General features: G+C 38.6%; 1 protein-coding gene across 3 annotated transcripts; it reads left to right on the top strand.

Moving 5' to 3' along the window:
- The first annotated feature begins 333 nt into the window (after window positions 1–333).
- Window positions 334–21398, top strand: pcnx2 (pecanex 2). Of its 3 annotated transcripts, none has more exons than XM_026224013.1 (34): window positions 334–764; window positions 1230–1429; window positions 1578–1692; window positions 1922–1958; window positions 4743–5798; window positions 5865–6009; window positions 6751–6893; window positions 6984–7062; window positions 7152–7287; window positions 7958–8100; window positions 8191–8344; window positions 8431–8463; window positions 8553–8724; window positions 8815–8925; window positions 9035–9126; window positions 9270–9379; window positions 9511–9622; window positions 12080–12172; window positions 12274–12424; window positions 12510–12651; window positions 13416–13593; window positions 13741–13849; window positions 14950–15079; window positions 15496–15554; window positions 16364–16579; window positions 16667–16920; window positions 17579–17812; window positions 18030–18133; window positions 18281–18425; window positions 18512–18742; window positions 19443–19717; window positions 19984–20144; window positions 20231–20652; window positions 21094–21398. In XM_026224013.1, exons 1-34 carry the CDS (start codon window positions 612–614, stop codon window positions 21229–21231), a joined length of 6033 nt encoding a protein of 2010 aa, XP_026079798.1. In that variant the 5' UTR covers window positions 334–611; the 3' UTR covers window positions 21232–21398. The 3 variants fall into 3 exon arrangements, with proteins under 3 accessions (XP_026079798.1, XP_026079799.1, XP_026079801.1); XM_026224014.1 differs by having other exon boundaries at window positions 21097–21231; XM_026224016.1 differs by lacking the exon at window positions 1922–1958 and having other exon boundaries at window positions 4841–5798; window positions 21094–21231.
- The last annotated feature ends 2023 nt before the right edge of the window (window positions 21399–23421 follow it).

Below are 23421 nucleotides of genomic sequence, written 5' to 3'. Positions count from 1 at the left end.
CATTAAATATTAATGACTGATGTGCAAAGTTACATACTACTAGTATTAAAAACATGTAATGTAATGAAGACAAATGTTTCAAAAATTGCTATTGATGTAAAAATCGAGGTGGTGTCGCAAGTAAAAAAAAAAATGGACAATTGAAATTTTGCGCACACATTTATTGCTGTAATCAATATTTAAAATTGACTTAAAATGTTGGCATGCGTTTCAAAATGAACTGCTATCTCTTTCTGTAAGAGTTGTCTGGCTGCAGTACAGCTGATTCTCCACGGCTCTAGTGTTTGGACTGACAGCGCAGGGAGGGGGCGCGTGACTCAGTGAGCAGCAGAGCATCGCTATGAATCAGTCCCATCCTCCCTCCTCTCCGCTCATGTGAAGGAGGATGCTGCTAGGTATCTTCCACTGCACAAAACCAATGTCCCAATGCTGGGAAACAGGGAGCCAAGGCGTGGACGATGAAAAATAAAAGTAAACGGCTTCAAGGAAGGATGTAGAGGCAGCTTCTGTAAATATGTAATCGCGCGCAGGGGTAGCGAGTCGAGGACGGTAGCGGTGTGAATTCGCAGCTTGCAGCATGATATATCTGTAGCGACCATTATTGCAAAAATATGGGCTCCCAAGTTGTGCAAACGCTACGCCAAGGAGTCTGGGCTTCACTGACCGGAGGATGGTATCATGATCCAGAACAGAATAAATTCAACAATTCATGTCACCTGTATTTATGGATGTTTTTGCTCATGCTTCCATTATCTCTTCATTTGGTGAGTGATACAATGCCGTAGGCCGCCGATAATATGCGTTCTGCGATTAGAAGGCATTCAGTGCGTTATAGCTGCAGAAACCTTACACGGAGTGCTCCTCTTAAGAAATAAAATAGAATCACGCGTTCAATGGATTGTATTTAATATCAATGTTGGTGTTTGTTTGGTGCTAGAACTGTCGCATTTTTCTTCTGCATAGCCTCCTGTACAGGTGATGAACGTTTTAAAGCATTGTTTTGCATTTACACTAGCCTAGGCTATACGAAAATATGCATAGGCGTATATAACGTGTTTTGTCAGAGGCCAAGAAATTATTATTATCAATTATTAGATTAATATTATCAATGAGATAATGATAATAATACAAAACCAAAAAATCTAGTTTACTATTTCATAGTTGATCTATCTAAAATAGCTCCAAAGATGTCATGGCTCTGATGTGTTTTCCCTCTGTTCCTTCTTCAGGCTCTTCCACCCACCACTACTACCCTCAGTATTTACTGCACCTCAGTGACAGTTTTCTTCATTGTCATTAAGATGGTAAATTATCGCCTCCATCTGATGTTCGATCAGGGCGACATTGTAGCCCAGAATAGTGTGCCTGACATCAGCAAAGGTGTAGACAAGAAAAGCAACGCATCTGATTCCTGTCTTCCATCTCTAAGGTAAGATCCAAAGTCAGTTGTGCCATTTATTGATTTCTTTGTTATTTTGCAATGTTATTTTTTTCTATTATTGTCTTATGCCTCCTGTCTTCAAAGCACTGCCAAAAGTATTTTGATATATTTTTATCGTAACTGTTTTAATCTACAGGAAGAGCAGCACAGTTCCTGACAGTGTTGCCACATCAGTATTGACCAAAAACAGACTAAGTCCAGTAATACAAGTCACAGTGAAACAGACTGAAACAGACCCTGGACTGATTGGAGTGAGTAATGCTTATGGAATTTATGTGCCATAAATTTATTACATTTACTTTGCAAAATATGTATTTTTCTTTACAAAATGTCACAAATGTGTTAATGGTAATGAGTCTAAGAGCAACACTTTGAAAGCATAACTGCTTTCCACAAATCTTGCAGTGGATATTATGTATACTTTTTTGTGCACTTTGAATAATATGTTTTTTTGTTAACCTGCTTAACAAAACTGTGAAGGAGTGTCCAAAATCTGAGGAGCTGAAGAATATAGAGGGTATGTACCAGCTTTAATTATAGCACTGGCCTGGTTTCACTGCAGTGCAAGAGATCCTCACAATTCTGGGAACATGCTGTGCAGATACATCATTGTAAGTTTCTGTCACAGAGCCTTGCATATGAACTGAGGAATAACTTGACTACTTTCTATCTTGCCTCAGTTACAGGTCACACTGAGTGTGAGATCCTGCCAGGACTTCTCAAAAAGAGCTGTCAGACAGCTTTGTCAGAAAGCCCAAACACAGCTTCACACTTACATTGTGAGGGTCTCTGACTGCATCTAAAACGCAGACATTATTTATTTATTTTTTATTTATTTTTGTACAATATTTTATTGAATTGAATGGTGTAAGTTGTTAATGTAAAATATTTTTAATCTAATATAATTTTATAAAATAAATTAAAGGGGTCCTATTATGCTTTTTACTTTTTCAACTTTAGTTAGTCTGTAATGTTGCTGTTTGCAGATCAGTAAAAGATCTGCAAAGTTACAAAGCTGAAAGTCCACTTAAAAAGGACATGTTTTATTTAACAGAAATCACTTTTCAAAAACACCTTTGGACTACAATGCATATTTTCCTGGATTTGTGATATCACAAATATTGACGAATGGGACGAGACCTGGTTGAGTTGCACTAGAAGGCAATGAGTGTTATCACTAAGTCAGAGACACACTAGCTTTCCCAAGGCAGACAAGCTTATAGTGGTTACAATCATCTGGTTTTAAATCATGCTCAAATTGATTTGATTTTGAGCAATATTTAAACTGAAGCTCACAGGCGGCTATGGTAAGGGGCTTGACATTTCCCGACCAGGCTCCGAGTGGAGCCAATAGCCGTGTTTCCACTGTTGAGCTTAGACCGGGCATACTGGTGCGTGCCAGGGCCAGTCGCATTTCCACTGTCACTTCCGGGGCTTGATCGTGCCTCGCAGGGGCTTCCTCGGGGCCAACGGCCAGGGTTTTTTGGCCCGACGAAAACCTTGGGCCAAAGCGGGCCAGCTGGGGTTAGAGGAGGGGTTATGAACAAAGGCGGAGTTTCTCAGCGTCTAGAGAGCGTCAGCGCAGATCATTTCAGAAAGATAACAGCTGTAACAGCAGCATTAAAGACATTTTAAAATAAGTTGAGCTCAAAACTCACTCTTAGTTAGCAGCAAGTGTTTGAAATAACTTGATCCGGTGTGGATTATAATCACTAAACAAGGCAGAAATATTTAAAAGACTATGCATGCTAAACATTAACGTTACCATAGTAAACATGGTAAATATGACCGCTTGGATAAATCAGACGTAAGCTTCTTATTCTCTATCACAATTGTGTATTTATTAAGTAACATTTTATCTGTCGTCTCATTTCGTGAGTTTAGCTCCACGTTGCATAATGATGATTTTTGTTCAGGAGAGAGTCTGCGCTGCGGATCATTTCAGAAAGATAACAGCTTTAACACCAGCATTAAACACTTTTTTAAATAAGTTAAGCTCAAAACTCACTTTCAGTCAGCAGCGAGTGTTTGAAATAACTTGATCCAATGTGGATTATAATCACCATACAAGGCAGAAATATTTATAAGCGATAAAAAAGATGCACGCTAAACATGTTACCATAGCAAACATGGTAAAATATGACCGCTTGAAGAAATCAGACGTCAGTTTCTTATTCTCTATCACAATCGTGTATTTATTAAGTAACTTATATTATCTGTCACAAGCCTCGTCTCGAGAGTTTAGCTCACGTTGCCTGTAATAAAAAAATATAATAATGTTTTTTGTTCTGGAGCTTTGATAAAAATAGAGATATTAGCTATAATTCAATCTAAATGTGACGGCTACTGTGGCTTCAAATAAACAGAAACAGACTCGACTGAATAAGCAGGCTATTTTCATGAGCGTTAATAATAAATAAATAAATAAAATAAAAATAAGTGTATTTATGTGTGTTTTAATTTTGAGTCCTGATAAATTTAATCAATATGATCAATGTATCACTTATTCTATAGTTAAAACATCGATGCTTTTGAATTTGAATATATAAAGCATGTAAACAAACGGCCGCTTTTATCATGTTCGTTTTGTGATCGCGCATGTTCCAGTGACTTATTTCTTAGTTTTGAGGTTTCGTGGCGTTGTTCTGAGAGGCGTGTAAAGGGCGTGTTTTAGTGACGTGCAGCGGTGCTTCAGGCTCCAATGTGGAAACCCTGTGCTATTCTGGCCTCTGTGCTACTGGGCCGGGGCTGTGAGCCCCGCCCGGCCCGCTTTAAGCCCTGGCTCGCACTGGCCCGACAGTGGAAATCCGGCTAATCACAACACACACTGGCCCAGCTAACCAATCACAGCACATTTGGCATTTCAGAAGGCGGACCTTCATTAACATGTATAAATTGATAGTCATTTTAAAGGTATCATAAAATGCATCCATATTTTATGGAGTTTTATATTTTGTGAAGAGATATGATCACTTTATAAGTTGATTTTATGTAGGCTTTTGTTTACATCTACTGATCATAGTGGAAGTGAACATGGAAACTTGTGTATGCTTTGCCGTTTTGTGTAATTTAATCTGACTCCTTGGAAGTTTCGGTTAATGGGACTTTCAATGGAGTCAGAAATCTCTTAAATTTTAGTAAATCTTAATTTGTGTTGCAAAAATGAATTTATGTCTAATTAAGGTTTGTAAATGATGTCAATGGGGTTCATCATCTAGTAGCTATTGAATTAAATTCTTTCAAAAACCATGTCTATTTGAGATTTTAAACATGCTGTTTGTATACTGACTGGCTTTTACAGGTCAGAGTGATGAACGATTTAGGCCAGAGGCAGAAGAGCGACTCACCCCTGAGGATGTGTTCAGTCCCAACACTGACCAGTCTGCCCCTCTCCTGCAGGGAGAGCAGATTCCTTCAGCCCACAGGGACAAAGCTGAGGATGATCTACCACCTTCCTCTGTGAATGAAGAAGACACTATAGAGGAGAAAGACCAACCCCCAACTGACCCCAACAACAATAATACCTCTCTAGAAATCACACGAGAAGCCAATGATGGAGAAACACCAGAGGAGAATTATTGCTCCGATGAAATTGCTGTGGTGCTGGTTGACAACTCGAGTCCCTCGACCCACCTGGACGAGAGTGATACGGTGAAGATCATTATCACAATGAGCTGTGACCCACAGACAGCAGCTCAACTGGAGGAGTCCGTCAAACAGAGCATCTTAGAGTCAGCTCAGTCCCAGCAGGGAGAATCCGACTGTCCTGTCAAAATTCCTGTCATCACTTTCGATTCGCCTCACGAAGTGGAAGAACCCTCTGCAGGTGATGAAAAAGAAGATAAACTGGTTGCAGGAGACAGCTCAGTTCAGGAGAAGTCTGAGCATCAAGACAGTCTTCTTGCCAAAGAGCCGATCAGTTCTGATTCTGCTCAAGAATGCAAAGAAATAGAGAGCAATGAGCTAGAGATTCCCAACCTGAGCCCCCAAGTGACCAATAACAGCTCTTCAGGCATTGATGTGAACTCCCACACTGAAGAAAACGACCCACCTGAGCTTAAAGTGGATGCTGATGGATTCTTGCAGATCCCCTCAGTGTATATGAGGTGCACTCAGAGCGGAAGAACACATGCTAGGGGACTCAGTATCGACAGTGGACGAGATGCTGTCCTCATTAGCAACAGAGCTAAAGATAAGCTCGGTACAATGACCTCCTCCAAATCAGACCTGGAAGCCAAGGAGGGACAGATACCCAACGAGTCCAACTTTGTTGAGTTTGTTTCTTTGCTGGAGTCAATCAATAGTGCCAGATTTGGGGGAGGAAATGAGACCGAGAAGGAGAATGAAGAGAGAAATGGTGAGTGCTGATTTATGACACTGGATTTAATATCTTAACTCAAACTAATGGTCCAACTCCTTTCAGAGCAAAGTATGATGATGGAGAAGAACTCGGATGTGTCGGAATCCACAGGACAACAAAAAGAGCATCCAAATCCCCCAAACAGTCTGGCTACGGACACAAAGAAAACCATTCCAGAAACTCTCATTCCTATTGTCTCTCCAGAGAGGTGGGTATTGTGCCATCTGGCATACTGTAAATTGCTGTGGATAAAAGCATCTGCTAAATGACTGCTGCTATTTACTTTCTTTTTAAACCTGAACATAAACATGATATTTGCATATATAGAGAACATAGAAAAAGTTACATATGACATACAGTGTTAAAGTATAATATTATGTACATAATGTACACACTACTCTTCAGATGTTTTTTAATTGTATTATATATATATATTAATTAGTATTTCGTAAGGACAGACAAATGATGAAAACTGGGATGGCAGGAAAATTTGTATTTTTCATCCAGGTCCCTTTAGGAGCTGAAAAGGTGATAAGTGATGGTTAAAACATTTAGAATTTTAGATTTCTATTTCAAATATATGCTGTAATTTTGAACTTTCTGTTCATTAAAGAATCCTGAAAAAAATGTATCACAGCAAACAGTTTTCCGCTATGATCATTTTTCTTGAGCAGCTAATCAACATATTAGCATGATTTCTGAACTATCACTTGACACTGAAGACTGAAGTAAAGGCTGCTGAAAGTCCATTGCCATCACAGGGATAAATTACATTTTAAAATACATTCAAATAGAAAACACATATTTTAAATGTTAATAATGTTTCATGGTATTGCTGTTTTTACTGTATTTAAGTTTAAATAAATGCAGCCTGGGTGAGCATTAGAGACTTTTAAAATCTAAAACTATTAACTTCACTTTAGGGTTAATATTCTCTTTATTCTCACAGTCCTCAGACAGATAAGGAGAGGGACCCTGATTATGATTCTCTGCCCTCACAAACGTCCCAGTCAGAGAGCTCTATGCTTCAGGTCATCTGTAGACCGGAGGCTACATCCAAAGAGGAGGCTTACACTTTTCACACTGTTCACAGTGAGTACAGTAGTCTGTTATGTGCAGTGTCATATCTCTCTGGTGTTTGTGCATGTAGAGCTGGACTTATAACATGTACAATATCTACAGGAGAGAGACCTCGGAAACTGTACAATGAAAGAGCTCTAAATTTACCCCTTGGTGCCGAGCTCATCACAGGCAACATATGGTACAGTATCATATTCTACTTCTCTTTTACAATCACATCAATTAAAATTAAATCAAAATTTAGTGGTAATGTTACCTTCTCTCCATTAGTGATCTCCTGTCCACATCCTCTAACTCTGAGTGCCAGGACGGGTTAGTGGGAGGTCCTTCTGAATGCCCCTTCCAGCGACGTATCCTTCCAACTCGCCGACTCCGGCCCAGGAGAACCCATCCGGAAATCTTCCAGGTGTAGAATCCCTTTTTCCAGATAATTCAACACAACAGACAAAACACAGAAAGCATGTTGGTTGTTTTGGTTAAAATACTGTATCTTAAAGGGTTAGTTTACCTAAAAATAATTATTAGTCGTTAATTACGCACCCTCATGTCGTTCCAGACCCGTAAGACCTCCATTCATCTTCAGAAAACAAATTAATATATTTTTTATGAAATCTTGAGAGCTCTATGATCCTCCATAAACAGCAAGGGTACTTCACGATCAACGCACAGAAGAGTAGCAGGGACATCGGTAAAATAGTGTAATTTAAGAAGCTACGAGAATATTTTTTGTTTACAAAGAAAACAATAACAACGTAATTTATTCAGCATTTCTTCTCCCCGAGTTACCGTCTACCGCCATTTTGGAGAGTTTCACAGAACATAATCAATGTGATTGTTTACTTTAGCATGCGCGGGCTGTCTACCGAATGTAAACAACGTGTTGCACTACGCGTAAACAACGTAATTTGTGTTCCAAAGATGAACAATAGTATTACGGGTCTGAAACGACATGAGGGTGATTAATTAATGACAGAATTTTCATTTTTGGGTGAACTAACCCTTTAAAGTATATCTCAACCAAAAAATGAAAATTCAGCCAACATTTACAGAGGATTTTAAATATTTCTCATACACAGGAGGAGGACTCCTTAGATGAATCATCTGAGACATCAACCCAAGAGAAACCCTCAAGAAAGCTGTACTACAAACTAAAGGTTTTTCCTGGGAAATGGGTGAACATATTGTATGATCGCTTAACCTTGATGGCATTGTTAGACAGGTGAGTGTGACAATGAAAGTGTCCCTTTTTAGACAATGCATTGCTGTTCAATTAACATTAAGAACAAAAATATGCTCATTGTTTCTGCAGGAATAAGGATATGACTGAAAACATGGCGGCTGTATTCTTAGCTTTCTTGGTGGCTTTTCTGGGGTTTGTGCTTCTAAATGAGGGCTGCTTCAAAGACATCTGGGTCTTTCAGTTCTGCCTGGTCATTGCTAGCTGTCAATATTCCTTGCTGAAGGTACAGCATTCCTCATTTTACAGCCTGTTTTCGCTAAAAATGAATCTGCTGCTAGGGTGCCTGCTAAAGCCTGTTATGTTTTATAGAGTGTTCAGCCAGATGCGGCTTCACCTACTCATGTGAGTTTCCTAGAGAAGCATTCAAGAAAATGTATGTTTAACAGGATGAAGAATGCAAACAGTACAAACAGTCTTTTTTTGTGTTACAGGGCCATAATCAAATCGTCATCTACAGTCGTGCTGCATTTTTCTGTATGTTCTGTGGCCTTATTTGGATTTTGGAAATATTGTTAAGAACACCAGACCTCCCTGTGTCCACCGTCTATGGCATCACAATAGTAACGTCAGATGCACTTCAGTACCTGCAAGACATTTTAGTCGGTATGTGTTTTTGAGCATGTTTAAAAAATTATAGATGGAGCCAGATGTGACGGACAGACATTTGACTTGATGTTGATCTGATATTTTCAGGGTTTACATACTGCTTTCCAGTAACATTCCTTCTTGGCCTCTTTCCGCAAATCAACACTTTTGTTATATACTTTTTAGAACAAATCGACATGCACTTTTTTGGAGGGACAGGTCTGTATCCAAGCTAAATCATTTTTGACAATTTCTTGTCGGAAACCGAGATAAAATAAATATTCTAAGTGAGAATTGGAGGAAACTAATGTTTGTGATTTCTGCTTAGCTGCAACTGGGCTCCCATCTGCTGTGTACTGCATAGTACGAAGTCTTATAGCGCTGTCTTTACTCTATGGATTCTGTCTTGGTGCTTTGAAGGTAAGATCTGTTGGAATTATGTATTTTAAATGATAATATGCATGTAATCTGCTGGAAAAAAAATAATGCAGTATACTTTAAAAATGAGTAGATTATCAGTATAAATAGTTTATTTTTTAATGGTAATGGCATCTTTTGTGTAGGAGCCTTGGGATGAACAGCATATTCCAGCACTTTTCTCTGGTTTCTGTGCCCTGCTAGTGGTCCTGTCCTATCATCTTAGTCGACAAAGCAGTGATCCATCTGTGTTATTGTAAGAACACTATGCACTTTCCACAGATCATTTGGTTAGGAACACTTTGAACTGCTGCCATAGGTTGAAGCCTTCAAAATATGCCAGTACTTAGTTTGTAAGCACATATTTGTTTGTTTCTTTTATCTCAGCTCATTGATTAAGTCCAAGCTAATGCCATCACTTGGACATGGTGAGGAAGACGAGGAAGAAATATCTGCTGTGAGCACAGACCCTCTTCCAGAGAAACTCAGAGGCTCAGTGGTGGGTATTTTTTATTTATTTAGGTGATATTCCAAAATTGTCTTTTATTTCACCTGAGCATTGACAGGAATAGTCAGATTTATAGATTTCATAGATTTTTTCATGTTTTTAAAAGAAGCATCTTATGTTTCCTATATGTTTGATTTAAAAAGACGCGTAGCGTAGATCTAAACACAAAAATAAAATTGGCCGATGACAGCCTGTGACGTCTCAGGGAACCATGGTTACATATGTACCCTAAGACGTTTCCTTCCAAGGGAACTTCAAACTGCGTCCTCTAGATGTCGCTATTGGGAAGTATACCCACGTGGCCATGCTGAGGGGAGTGCATGCCAGAAACCACTGCGAGCACTAAGAACCAACTCTACCATAGCCATGTGAGTTGCCCTAAGAATACCTTGATGGCTGTCAGTGACATTATCCCCTTCGGTCAAGGGCCTGAGCTGCATACCCTAAAATAATTTACTTGTTAAGTGCTGGGCTAGGAAGCCCAAGCCTAGGGCAGAGCTCAAGGTTTGGAATCAGAAGAAAAAGATTCCTTTCACCCAGTCTGCATGAGACCAGCAAACTCAAAGAGACCCTCCCCCAGTGAGGGGAGTACAGCCATGTCCACTAGAAGGGGATCACACATTTCTACAGGGAACAATAGACCCCCCCCACTTACAGCACATACTGGGAGTGGCTCATAACTAACCCTCACAGTGAGGGAAGCACTTCTCAGCTCAACCAGAAAGTGGTGCTAGATTAGAAGGGGAAACCCAGCAGAGCCCAATAAGAGACAGTCCACTGGTGCAGTTGGATATGGTCTCATGCTCATCTCGATAGAGAGCGAGGGTCGCAATAACCATTCATGCATACAAAGTTTACAAAAGGGGTTTCTGCAGAAACACAAATCCCATGTACCTCAGGGAACACATTGTACTTAAGCCCACTCTGCAGAGGGGCAATTGCTGATTCAACCATAAGGGCACTGTGACAGGGAGGACCGTGGACCTGACCGTCTTTGGAGTGTTAATCTCCTCAAAACCTCAACAAGAGGAGCTCTAGCTCAGAGTATGTGGATGATCTCAGGAGACCCCTAAGGGTGAGAGATGAATAGTGCACCCTGGCCAGAGGATATATAGCATGTAGCGAAGCATGTACTCAGAAGAGTACTAGACCCCGCGAGAAGGACCCACAGGTCCTGAGATTGCAGTGTTATACTGGGGACGAGAAAGAAACTGTTCGTAAAGGCGGCCTCGAGGTCTCACTTTCTTGGCCCACTTCCATGGCAAGTCAGCCCTCGCTGTGCCATGATCCATAACCTCAAGCAGCTCATCATACGCAGGGCAGGAGGTTTGGGAGGACTCAGTCTAGACTTTTTCGTCCTCATCTGACATCTCCTGCTCATTCTGGCTTGGAGTCAGCAGAGCACTAGCCACTGGATCGGATGATGCAAGAGATATAGCATCGTCGTCAAACAGCTCACTCTCGTCTGTGACTGATGACCATGAAAAAGAAAGACCCTTTTTCAACTCCTCAGCTAGGTCCATCTGTGATCCCCACAAGCTTTTTGTCCATGCATCAGCAGTAGAGGGTCCTGAACCATGGGGAGCTGATGGCTGTTCTTCTTTCCTTCAAAATAGGAAAAGAAAATGCTCACAGTGCATGCAAACTGTCCCCTCGAGGACATTGTGCACGCACTCTTAACCCAAACAAGAGACACAATGATCGTGTGTCATCAGGTGTCAAATAACGAGGACACAGATCCACACACTTCTTAAACACCTTACTAGTATTTGCCCTGGCTAAGAAGAATAATCATTCTTACTGGAAATGCACAATTCAAACAAAACAGTCCTTGAAGACGAAGAAGAGGATGACGTATACCCCCGGCACCCTTTTATACTGTGTTCATGCAGAGTAAAGACATCACAGGCTGTCACTGGCCAATGTTATTGTCATGTTTAGATGTATGCTTCTAGACATCTAGAGGACGCAGTTCAATGTTCCCTTGATAGGAAACAGTAATATTGTGAAATATTAGTACAATTTAAAATAAGTGTTTCTATTTGAATATGCTTTAAAATTTTATTTATTCCTGTGATGGAAAAGTTTCATTTTCAGCAGCCATTACTCCAGTATCACATGATCCTTCAGAAATCCTTCTAATATGCTGTTTTGATACTCAAGAAATATTTCTTATTATAAATGTTGAAAACAGTTGTGCTGCTTAATATTTTTGTGGAAACTACTTTTTTTATTCCTAGATTATGAAAAAAAGCCCAAAAAGACAGTATTTATTTAAAAATAAATCTTTAGTAACATTATAAATGTCTTTCCTGTTTTGATTTTATTGTTTTTGAACAATTTAATGGCTCCTTGCTCAATAAAACTGTTGGTTTCTTTTGAATGGAATATTTGCATTTAAGGAATCTTGCATTGATTGTCACTAATAACTTATATTTTGTGTTGCAGAAAGAGATTTTACTGTCAGATCTGGTTGTCTGTATTCTTGCCTCAGTTTTGACCTTTGCAATAACAGCCAGCACGGTTTTTCTTTCTTTACGGGTAAGTTTCTCTTCCTTTTAAATTTCCTATACATAACAACTACATATTTAATAAAGCATGCAGTATACATATTAACTAACAGTTTTTTTCATCACATGCAGCCATTTGTGTCCATAGTGCTGTATGCATTAGCAGCCACTGTGGGCTTTGTCACCCACTATCTCATCCCTCAGTTACGGAAACACCATCCCTGGCTATGGATCTCACATCCTGTGCTGAAGAGTAAGGAGTACTCACAGTTTGAACCCAGAGGTCAGTTCCCTGCTCTTCTGTGAGGTGTCTGCTGGTATAAATTGTATTATTAATATGAATTCATTTTAGTATACTGTGTTTTCAGAGGATGCTCACTTGATGTGGTTTGAACGTCTCTATGTGGGGCTGTTGACTTTTGAGAAGTATATCGTCTACCCAGCCATTGTCCTCAGTGCACTTACCAATGATGGCTTTGCCCTCAGCCATCGTAAGAAATTAGGGATACAGTAAGTATCTTTCCCCTTATTCTTGTTGACAATTTAAACATTTTGAAAAACTTTTTATATTTTACTCTTAAGTCAATCCCGTAATTTATATTAAACGATCCTAACTGTACACTGTATTGACATTAGTATTATATAATGCTAATGTGTTTATACAGTTAGGGTCTCATTCAGTAATCAGTCTAAAATGCTAATTTGGTGCTAAAAAAAACATTTATTATCTATGTTAAAAACAGCTGTGCTGCTTAAAATGTATTGTTGCCTACATATACATTTCTTTGTAATTTTCCATTAGTCAAAAAGATGATGTTTATTTGTCAAAAATATAATTGTTTGCTTAAAGAATTTTTAAGCAGCTCAACTGACTGATAATAACTAATATAAACTACACTGATTAAAAAAAAAGAAAAAAAAAAATAGGACCACATCAGAATTTTAGAATTATTTTTTTTATAGATGAATGTGATTATAAAGACCAGAGTAGTGGCTGCTGAAGATCTAAATAAATTAATTAATTAATTAAATCGCAGTAATATTGTATGACTTTATGTAATTACTTAATATATTATTATATAATTTTACTGTTTTACTGTATTTTTAAATATATAAATGCTGCCTTGGTGAGCAGACTTGGTACCTACTACCTAATAACTTATAAACACATTTTACTGAGCATTGTGGTGGAGTCCCCCTGATTGGTTTTTGCTGTGCTTGGCTGTATGCTGCCTCTGCACCTGAGTGGCTCAGGTGTCTGTGTCTCGCTCCAGCTGTGATGTCTTGTTGATGACAGTTGCTGGGATGAAGCTTCTTCGTGCCTCCTTCTGCAATCCCAGCTACCAGTTCCTCACGCTCATCTTCACCATCATCTTCTTTGAGTTCGACTGCAGCAGTGCCTCTGAGACATTCCTGCTCAACTTCTTCCTCATGTCTATCGTCTTCAACAAGGTCAGTGCGAATTTATCTAAATTCGAAATCTTTTTACTATTGTCCAAAAATAGCTCACAGCAGACAGTGCATTTAGTAACTAGCCCCAAACTAACTGCCTTTGTTGTCTTGCGAACTCTTACAAACAGCTCTTTGTTTTGTCAACAGCTTTGGGATCTTCTCCACAAGCTACACTTCATTCTGGTGTATATCGCCCCCTGGCAGATAGCATGGGGTAGTGCATTTCATGCATTTGCACAACCCTTCGCTGTACCTCATATCCTTCCAATCTGTCCAGTTTGGGTTTATATTAGTAGAACATCCCTAGTACTATGTTCACTCCTAATTGTAATCTGTTAAAGTAAAGATGCTATAAACCAGAGTTTTCAACAAAATTTTAAGCCAGAGAACGATAATCATAATATAATTAAATATAATATAATAATAATAATATAATATAATTAAAAAAAGAAAGAAAAAAGAGAAAACGAAAAAATATAATATACACACCGGTTTCCAGCCAGTGATTTTAAAGCAGGATGAGAATAATGTAATATTTAAACTGTAAAATTTATTTAAATGTAATTTTATTTGTTTATTTTGTTTATTTTGTTTATTTACTTATTTATTTATTTATTTATTTAACAGAATTAATCAAAATGTAAAATTCAGTTAAATGCAATTTGTATTTACGTATTTATCAACAGAATTACATAATTTGTTATTAATCTCATGAATTCCATATTCCAAATAATTCCAGTATTAAGAAAGCAGAATAAAAATAATGTACATTTAAAATGTAAATTTTTTTCCCAACAGAATGACAAAATTTGTGATAAATCTAAAAATAATGAATGAAATGTGAATAAAGAATGAAAATAATGTAATATTTAAAATGTAAAATTCTGTTAAATGTAATTCTGTTTATTTATTTATATTTTTAGATTCATATTTTACATTTTTAGCTCAGGTGTGTTTCTCAGAATACTTTTTAGAGTATCAAGTAGCTTGGAATGAAATCACTGACAGCGCCTTTAAAAGACTGGTAGTATGTTAAAAGCATTTTAAAAAAACTTTATGTTGTAAAAAATGTGTTATATTAAATATAATCTAGAAGACATTTAATAATATTTATGTTACATTAACATTTCATCTTTTTTGTCAACATACAGAATTACATAATTGTCAATATACAATACTTTCATAATTGGGCAGTGTGAAATGGTTTTATTGTAAAATGTATCTTCTCTGGGTCAGGTGTGTTTTCTCGTGATACCTAATAGTGTCGGATATTTGAGAAAGAAATCTTTAAGGACATTCACCATACCTCCAAATGTAGCACAGATATGTAGTTTTTTCCTTGACGGAGCAGCTCAGACTCTGCCATGCTGCTGCTGCAGACGTTCATCACGACGCTCTTCTACACACCGCTCAGCCCGTTCCTCGGGAGCGCCATTTTTATCACCTCTTATCCACGGCCTGTAAAATTCTGGGAGAGGAACTACAAGTAAGCTGTGTCTTATTTACACATATACGTGAAATATGCATTCAAGCTCAAGAGTAACGTAATGCACTGTCAGCCAGATGCACACTTGAGTACAGGGCACTAGAAAGAACAAGAGCACATCTCACTGTTTTGAGAACAGCTGTTGAGGCTGGACATGTTTGGCATGTACTTGCCTTGTTTCCTCTGGGACAAAGTTCCATCATGGTTAATGGGCTTTATCTGAAGTCCAACAGTCTGTAGCAGCCGAGGGAAACCACACTATGTTGAATTATTGATGTAGTTTCCAACCACAAATGCGATGACACAGAATGTTTCTGTTTTAGATATTAAACTTGAATGGTGGTACAGGCACAGGCATCAGATTCAATGACATGACTAAATATTTCACTTCATGAACTTTTCATTTGGTTTTTCAGCACCAAACGAATTGACAATTCCAACAGCCGACTGGTGTCTCAGGTAGACAAAGAGACTGGTAAATACTTTCTTTATCTATGCACATCTTACAACACACACAGTGAACATGTCATTCCATATGTGTTAAAAGAATAGTTTATTTCAAAAATACATTTTCATGTTGTTCTAAATTTAAATTTGACTGGTTTAAGCGAGTAAGGACTGGTAGTGCCAAGCTCCAAAAGCATGTGCTGCATTCAAAGTCTTCTATGCAATTAAGTAAAGTTGTTACTTAACTTTTTGACTCTTTGAACAGTATTCAAAGACGCCATTATCTAAGCTGATGTGTAACTCTAGTAATAAAATACAAATAAAAAATTTTCAGTTCAGTGTTGTGCACCTTAAATTAAGACTTAATAAGATAATTAATACTTCATAACTAAGACCTGTCCGTCCAACTGATTGAGAACAACTTATTTTTTTTTGTATTAATAACCTGCTGTATAATTCACATATCTTTTTTATTTTACATTTTAAATTTAGATTTTTAACTGATAAAATACATAAATACACTTCATATCAATAATGTTCCATTGTTAATATTATTAGCTTAATGTATTCTATGATGTTTGAGAGTTTTGCTTTTTTGACAGACCTTTCACTTTCTTCAAGAATATTCTTCCAGAGTAACATATTATCATGTTTTTATTTTGGGGTGAACTATACTTTTAGGATTTGATTTTTGATAATGCATGAACGTTCAGTTTCATTGTAAACACTGTTCAGTTTTGTTTTAGGGTGCCATGTCTCTACTGTTACTGAAGACACAACAGTGTCCTCGTACATTTTTAAATAAAAATGTTCCATCTTTATATGTTCACCATGTAGGCTGTGATGACAACAACCTCAACTCAATCTTCTACGAGTACCTGACGCGCTCCTTGCAGCATTCTTTATGTGGAGACCTGATGTTGGGCCGCTGGGGGAATTATTGTGCTGGAGATTGCTTCATCCTGGCTTCTGACTACCTTAATGCACTGGTTCACCTCATCGAAGTTGGCAACGGTCTGGTCACCTTCCAGCTACGAGGCCTGGAGTTCAGGGGTAAATGGTTTAAACATTATATTGTCATTATATTACACACTGATGTCCGTGTTCCCTCTCGTCACAGGGACTTTCTCATTTCCTCAGGTACTTACTGTCAGCAGCGGGAGGTGGAGGCCATCACAGAGGGTGTAGAGGAGGATGATTCTTGCTGCTGCTGTGAGCCGGGACATTTGCCCCATGTGCTGTCCTGCAATGCTGCTTTCAACCTCCGTTGGCTGGCCTGGGAGGTGACCACCACTAAGTATCTGCTGGAGGGCTACAGCATCAGCGAGAACAACGCTGCCACCATGCTGCAGGTTTATGACCTGCGCAAGCTGCTCGTCACTTACTACCTTAAGGTACCAGCAACATTGTTGTGAGACTTCTTCATTTATTTTAGAAGAGAGAAGCAGATGTAAAAGCACTGTATACTTTTGTTATATACAAATTCAATTCATTTTACTTTATTGCCATTGTACATAGGTACAACGAAACTCTGTCTGGTGAGTCTCAGTTACAAACTAAACAAAGTCATAAACATACCGATCATAAACATACCGACTTTGTAAATGATTCCAGGAAAAAAACATACATTGAGCGACTGAGGGTCTGTGGAATCTGTTTCTGTGGAATCTGTCAATTCAAATCTGCAGACTGATTCTGACTTTTAGCAACTAGCATCAACTCCCTCAGACTGTAAAACAGGGCACAAATCTGTTGTGTAGTGTATTCCAGCCTTAAAGGGACAGCTCACCTAAAAAATTTAATCAAAATCATGTCATTAATTACTCACCCTCATGTCGTTCCAAACCCTCAAGACCTTCATTCATCTTTGTAACATGAATTTAAATATTTTTTGATGAAATCTGAGAGCTTTCTGACTAATCTGAGAGCTTTCTACGAGGTCTGAATGCATCAACCACATTCAATGCCCAGAAAAGTAGTGAGGACATAATTCAAATAGTCCATGTGACATCAGTGGTTGGTGAGATGATTTTCAATCATTTCCATTTTCAGAGTATCATCTACTACCTGGTGATCAACACCAAGCTGCAGATATGGGTTAAAGACCAGTCCATTCAGGATGCCCTGCAGGCGTACACCAAATGGCATCACATCGAGAAGGACCCGGCTGTGTTCAGCATGAAGATCGATGAGGACTATGTCCACTGTCTGCAGGGGGTCACCAGAGCCAGCTACTGTAACGTTTACCTGGAGTGGATCCAATACTGTGCCAACAAACTGGAGGAGGTGAGGAGACACAAAGGCCATTTCTTAGAGTGATACAGAGTAGAGCCGATACAAGGTAGTTTTGAAGAACGTGATAAAAACAGTGTTTGACTGATTTCCAAATGGTGCAAAACTTGGTTATTACCTTTGGTAGGACAATTGAGCTCTGGCTTTTCCACTATGTTAAAGTGATCTAAACTTGAATCCTAAATCTAAAGTTTTGATTTTTTGTCCTCAGCCAGTGGACAGCGATGAAGATTCTCCATTGGTTACTCTGTCTTTCGCTCTGTCTGTTCTTGGACGGAGATCTCTCAGCACAGCAGCACATAACAGATCCAACAGGTACACTTCTCGATATTAGTGCTGTGCACCTCAACAGATAAATCATATTAACACTGTTCAATATAATCTAGAATAATTATTAGTTTGATGGATGTCAGTCAAAATGTATGCATGTGTACGGCTATAATAGACTGGTTTCCTCTACAGTCTGGAGTCATTCCTCTATGGCTTCAACACGCTGTTCAAAGGTGACTTCCGTATTGCTCCTAAAGATGAATGGGTTTTTGCTGACGTGGACCTGCTACAGACGGTGGTGGCCCCAGCTGTGAGAATGAGTCTGAAACTTCACCAGGTGAGATGATTGGACAATGTTTGGATATTGCATAACTTTACTGACTGTTCACATTTGGTATAACCTCAATAATCTGACTTATACAGGACCACTTCACAAGCCTGGAGGAGACGGAGGAGCCTGCCGTGCTTTACGAGGCTATAAGCAACTACAGAACCAGTCTAGTAATATGTCACGAGAGCGACCCTGCCTGGAGAAGAGCTGTACTGTCCAGTCGAGAAACACTGCTCACGCTCCGGCACATGGTCGATGAAGGCGCAGATGAGTACAAGATCATCATGCTCTACAAACGACATCTCAGCTTCAAAGTTATAAAGGCAAGAGACCAAAACTATATTTTAGACTATAATAGGAAGTATCATGAAAAAACTGTATCAGTTTCCACTAAAATATAAAGCATCAAATTTGGGATTTTCCTTAGTTGTCAGTTATAAACATCACAATTAAAAGAGATAAAACATAGAGAAATATATCCGTCTATGTGTAATGAATGGATATAATATACAAGTTTCACTTTTTGAATGGATTTACTGAAATAAATCATTTTTTCATGATATTCTAATTATATGACCAGCACCTGTGTAGTCAAACCAAAATTAATTTACACCTTCAACATTTCTCACATCATCACAGTTTTAAATGGTAATCAAATGTGGCAAGAACTCAGAGTTAAACTGTGCCGTAACAAATTCATCTTGATAATGCAAGATAACTTTGATAGAAAGGTATGTAATGAATTGGGTTGAATAGCTGTCAGCTGTGAAATTTAAGTACACAATTAGATATCCTCTCTTACATAAATTAACTATAGTGTCCTGCACCAACTAGTATGCAAATATCAAATTATTTTTTGTGTATACATGATGAAAAAGAATATGTTATAAACCAACTGATCTAAGGCCTAACAATGAAATAAATGATTTTATAATTTTGTCACTATTCATTATTTGCAATTCACATATTCAGACCTAATAGATTTGTATGTTTATTATGTCCTTACACTGATTTTTCATTCAGATAAATAAAGAATGTGTGCGAGGGCTGTGGGCAGGTCAGCAGCAGGAGCTCATCTTCCTCCGGAACCGCAATCCTGAGCGCGGAAGCATCCAGAACTCAAAGCAGGCTCTGCGAAACATGATCAACTCCTCCTGCGACCAGCCCCTGGGTTACCCCATGTTTGTGTCGCCACTCACCACCTCGTATATGGGAACTCACAAGCAGATCACAGACATATGGGGCGGCCCTCTCAGTTTGGAGAGCATCCGCACCTGGCTGCTTTCCAGGTGGTTTCGGTATGTATGAGGCATTAAAGAAACAATGGTTTAGTCCATCCAAGATGTAGATGAGTGTATTCCTTCACTGGAACATCTGCTGTTTGGACTCTCATTCTGACGGCACCCATTCACTGCAGAGGAGCAGGTGATGTAATGCTAAATTTCTCCAAATCTGTTCCGATGAAAAAACTAACTCATCCACATCTTAGATGGCCTGAGGGTGAGAACTCGTTCAGCAAATTTTTCTTTCTAGTCTTTTTCAAAACCTTCCTTGCACTTTCTAGGGTGAGGAAAGATAACCTTACAAGCTGCAACAGTGGCATGAACATGGAGGATGTGGATTGTGCTGGTTCCTCCTTAAGTCAGAATCATAACTCCGCCACATCCCAGAGCCTAAGCTTTTATCATGGCCGCCCTCGCAGCTCCCAGTCCAGACACCACGGAGGTCAGAACACACTATGTGCATCACTACAGTTTGTAGCCTGTAAGAAATGTAAAATATTTGTTCTTTTATTTTTTTCTTCTCCACAGCTCACCGGGAGTATCGCAGTCGCTCAGTGCAACCTCAAGGCCAGCGGCCCCCCGTCACCAGTCGATCGGGTCCCATCCTGGACAGTCAGCACGGCTCGGGCTCTGGTGGCCCTGGTCTAGTGCAGCGCCTTTCCAACAGCCAGCTGTCCTTCAACACCTCCTCCATTGCCTCTGTCTTTTCCCAGGTGCCTCGTTTGTCCACAACAGGGCCTCTGGCTTCAGCCACAGGTCAGCATCGCTCCAGCCAGGTGTCTTCCTCCAGCTCCACACTGAGCCTGCTGTTTGGCAAGCGGAGCTTCTCCAGCGGCCTGGTCATCTCGGGCCTCTCTGCAGCTGAGGGGGGAAACACCAGTGATACGCAGTCCTCGAGCTCCGTCAACATCGTCCTGGGCCCGTCCTGTCGCTCGAGTCGCGCAACGCAGGTGATGTGATGATGTCTTTGAGGAGGTTTTGTCAATCACATGCAAAACATTTTGTTGTTTTCAAGAAACAAAAGCTTGCAAGATTGGACTGCTATTAGCCTCCAGATGGGATTTTGTCCATTTTCAGCAGATGCTAATTGCCCATTCCAAGGTTTTTAATGGTCAATCCAGACATATAAAGCAGAGGCTAGTCAAACAGTACACTTCAAAATTATTTATAACTTAGACTAAAGGATATAAATATAATGCTTCACAATCTTACAATTCAGCTATAGTAAAATACATAGCCTATATACTCAGTGATCTGTCAAATAATATTCATTTGCAGTGTTCTTTAACTTTTTTCACTTCCAAAAAGACCTATACTTTCTCTTTCAACCTGTTTTTTCAGAATTGTATTTAAAAGATGTTGCTGAAATAGTTAAAATGCTTTCTTTTCAGCAGTGGACATCAGAGGCGTACGAGAGCATAGATGCCTCCTCCACCATTGCCACGGGACCCAAGGTGCACAGCACAGACAAGAGCCAAGACGACTCCACTTCAGCCTTCCACGAGGCTCCAGAAGAGAAGACCATATGAGACCACAACCACCAAATGCCTCAGCCCAGCATGATCAAACACCTGAGCCCTCAAGTAATGTACATTACAGACATCTTTTTGTAAAACTAAACATCTGCCATGTGTAGGAATGTAAGTATCCTATTAAAGGGAAAAGAACCGCTCTTCTGAAAAAAAAAAAAAAAAAAGATGAAAAGGTAAAAAAAATTTGATGACTAAAAATGATTTATGAGAGAGGGCAAAAGCTTTTTACTGTCCATCTCTTGAGATTAAATGGTGGAATCTGATGACTAAGTATATTTCCATTTGCACCTTGAGTGCATGCACTTCATGAACACAATCACTCACAGCGGTGACTGTTTTTATAGAGTGGCAAAAGAAGAACTGTTGCTCCAGTAATGTAAGTGTCAAGTACGGTAACATAGTAGTTTTCTTGCACACTGCTGTTTTGAAACGTGTTGTGATCCAGATGTGTCATTGGTATATATTAAAATGAAAGCCCTGCAAGGATTCTGAAGTGGTTACTGATGCATTAAAAGCAGTGACAAGAATTTTTTTTATTTCTGTAAATCTTGTAAAAACAACAACTAAAAGTTGCCATGTTCACTCTTTGGACCACGATGTGTATGCACTTTCCTCTGATATTTTACCTTTTAATAAGATTAATAATTGGCCAAAAGAAAATTGTTGTAAATTGATCCCTGAGTATGGCAAGCACAATCTAAGAGTTGAAGAGTGAGTACTAGATTCATAAATTCCTCCTAGAACTAAAAAGATGGAGGAGTTTCATGGATCTGGAACTATAGCTGATAAAAGCAAAATGTGCATTTTTACTATGGAAAACATGGGGCTTCCAGTGTATTTATTATGTGATGGGAGTCTGTATGATGTGTTGTAATATCAGATATTTCATGGCAAGTCTAGCCCTTTAATATTATTTGCATATTATAATGCTCCCATAAATAGGGAGATCTCAAAAACCTAAAAATACACTCCCATTAACACAATTTGAATAAAAAAGGTTGAAAAATAATCTGAATTTTGTCCTCATTTCATTTTTATATCTGTATACAGTATCAGTCAAAACATCGACCATCTCATCTGAAAAATGTTTTTCTCATGAGCTATTTTTGATTTAAAATTTTATGATTTAACAATTAAAAACAATAGGCCTATGTATGATTTTTTACAAAAGCAATATTTAAATGTATTATTTATACTTGATTATCATCTGAATATGTATATGAATTTAATCACTTTTTTTTTCATGATTGTAAAGAATTGACTAAAACGTAAAAAAAAAAAGAAGAAGAAAAAAAAAGGACATTTACAAAATACCTATATGGAATATGATCTTAATATCCTAATGATTTTTGGCATAAAAGAAAATCGATAATTATGACCAATACATTTTTTTTTTTTTGCCTATTGCTAAAAATATACACCAGGGACACAAAGGTTTTGTGGTCCAGGGTCACACACACACACACACACACACACACACACACACACGCACACACACACACACACACACACATACATACATATATATAAATTTAGGCACATTAGACAATTATTACAGAAAGAAATATGAGAATGCCAGTACTTTTAATAAACCCTAGAGCTTATAATATTGTTGCCTGGAAACTAAAGACAAAAACAGTTTAACATATTGTCTTTGATTTTAAGAAAAGAGTCTGATGTGGAGATCTTCCAAAAGGAACCATCAGAGCTCATGTCATCCTCTGAGGAGAGTGTGAGAAGACTTTAGTATAGTTCTCATGCATGTGAGCTTGAAAAAGTCAATGACTTGACATGTCATCCTGTGATAAATGTGTTATACTGCCAAACAACCATTGCTACAATATCTGGAGATATTTGTCTTTTTAAACTCTGCACAGACTATCATGTTAGTGTCATACATTGTTCCACAAATGACAGTTATTTTGCTCTTCAGCTATTTAGTGCAGTATGTCATTATGTGTTAGACAGACAGAAGCAGCACCATATTGTAAGTCACTTTATTTGATGTCTACAAATACATTTGTTCTCTGTTTTTAAAGTGTTCATGCAGGAGTACATGTGATCTGAAAGAAGCCCATTCCCTAGGCTCAATTGTTAATAAACTGCATCACCTTACCAGAAAACGAATTACCATATGTAATTTCAGTCATTTCACCACGTTTTGAGAGTTCAGCACAGAATACTGTA

The sequence above is a fragment of the Carassius auratus genome, chromosome 38 (assembly GCF_003368295.1).
Source record: "Carassius auratus strain Wakin chromosome 38, ASM336829v1, whole genome shotgun sequence".
NCBI classification, from domain to species: Eukaryota; Metazoa; Chordata; class Actinopteri; order Cypriniformes; family Cyprinidae; genus Carassius; species Carassius auratus.
This window is presented reverse-complemented; position numbering and strand designations above follow the sequence as displayed.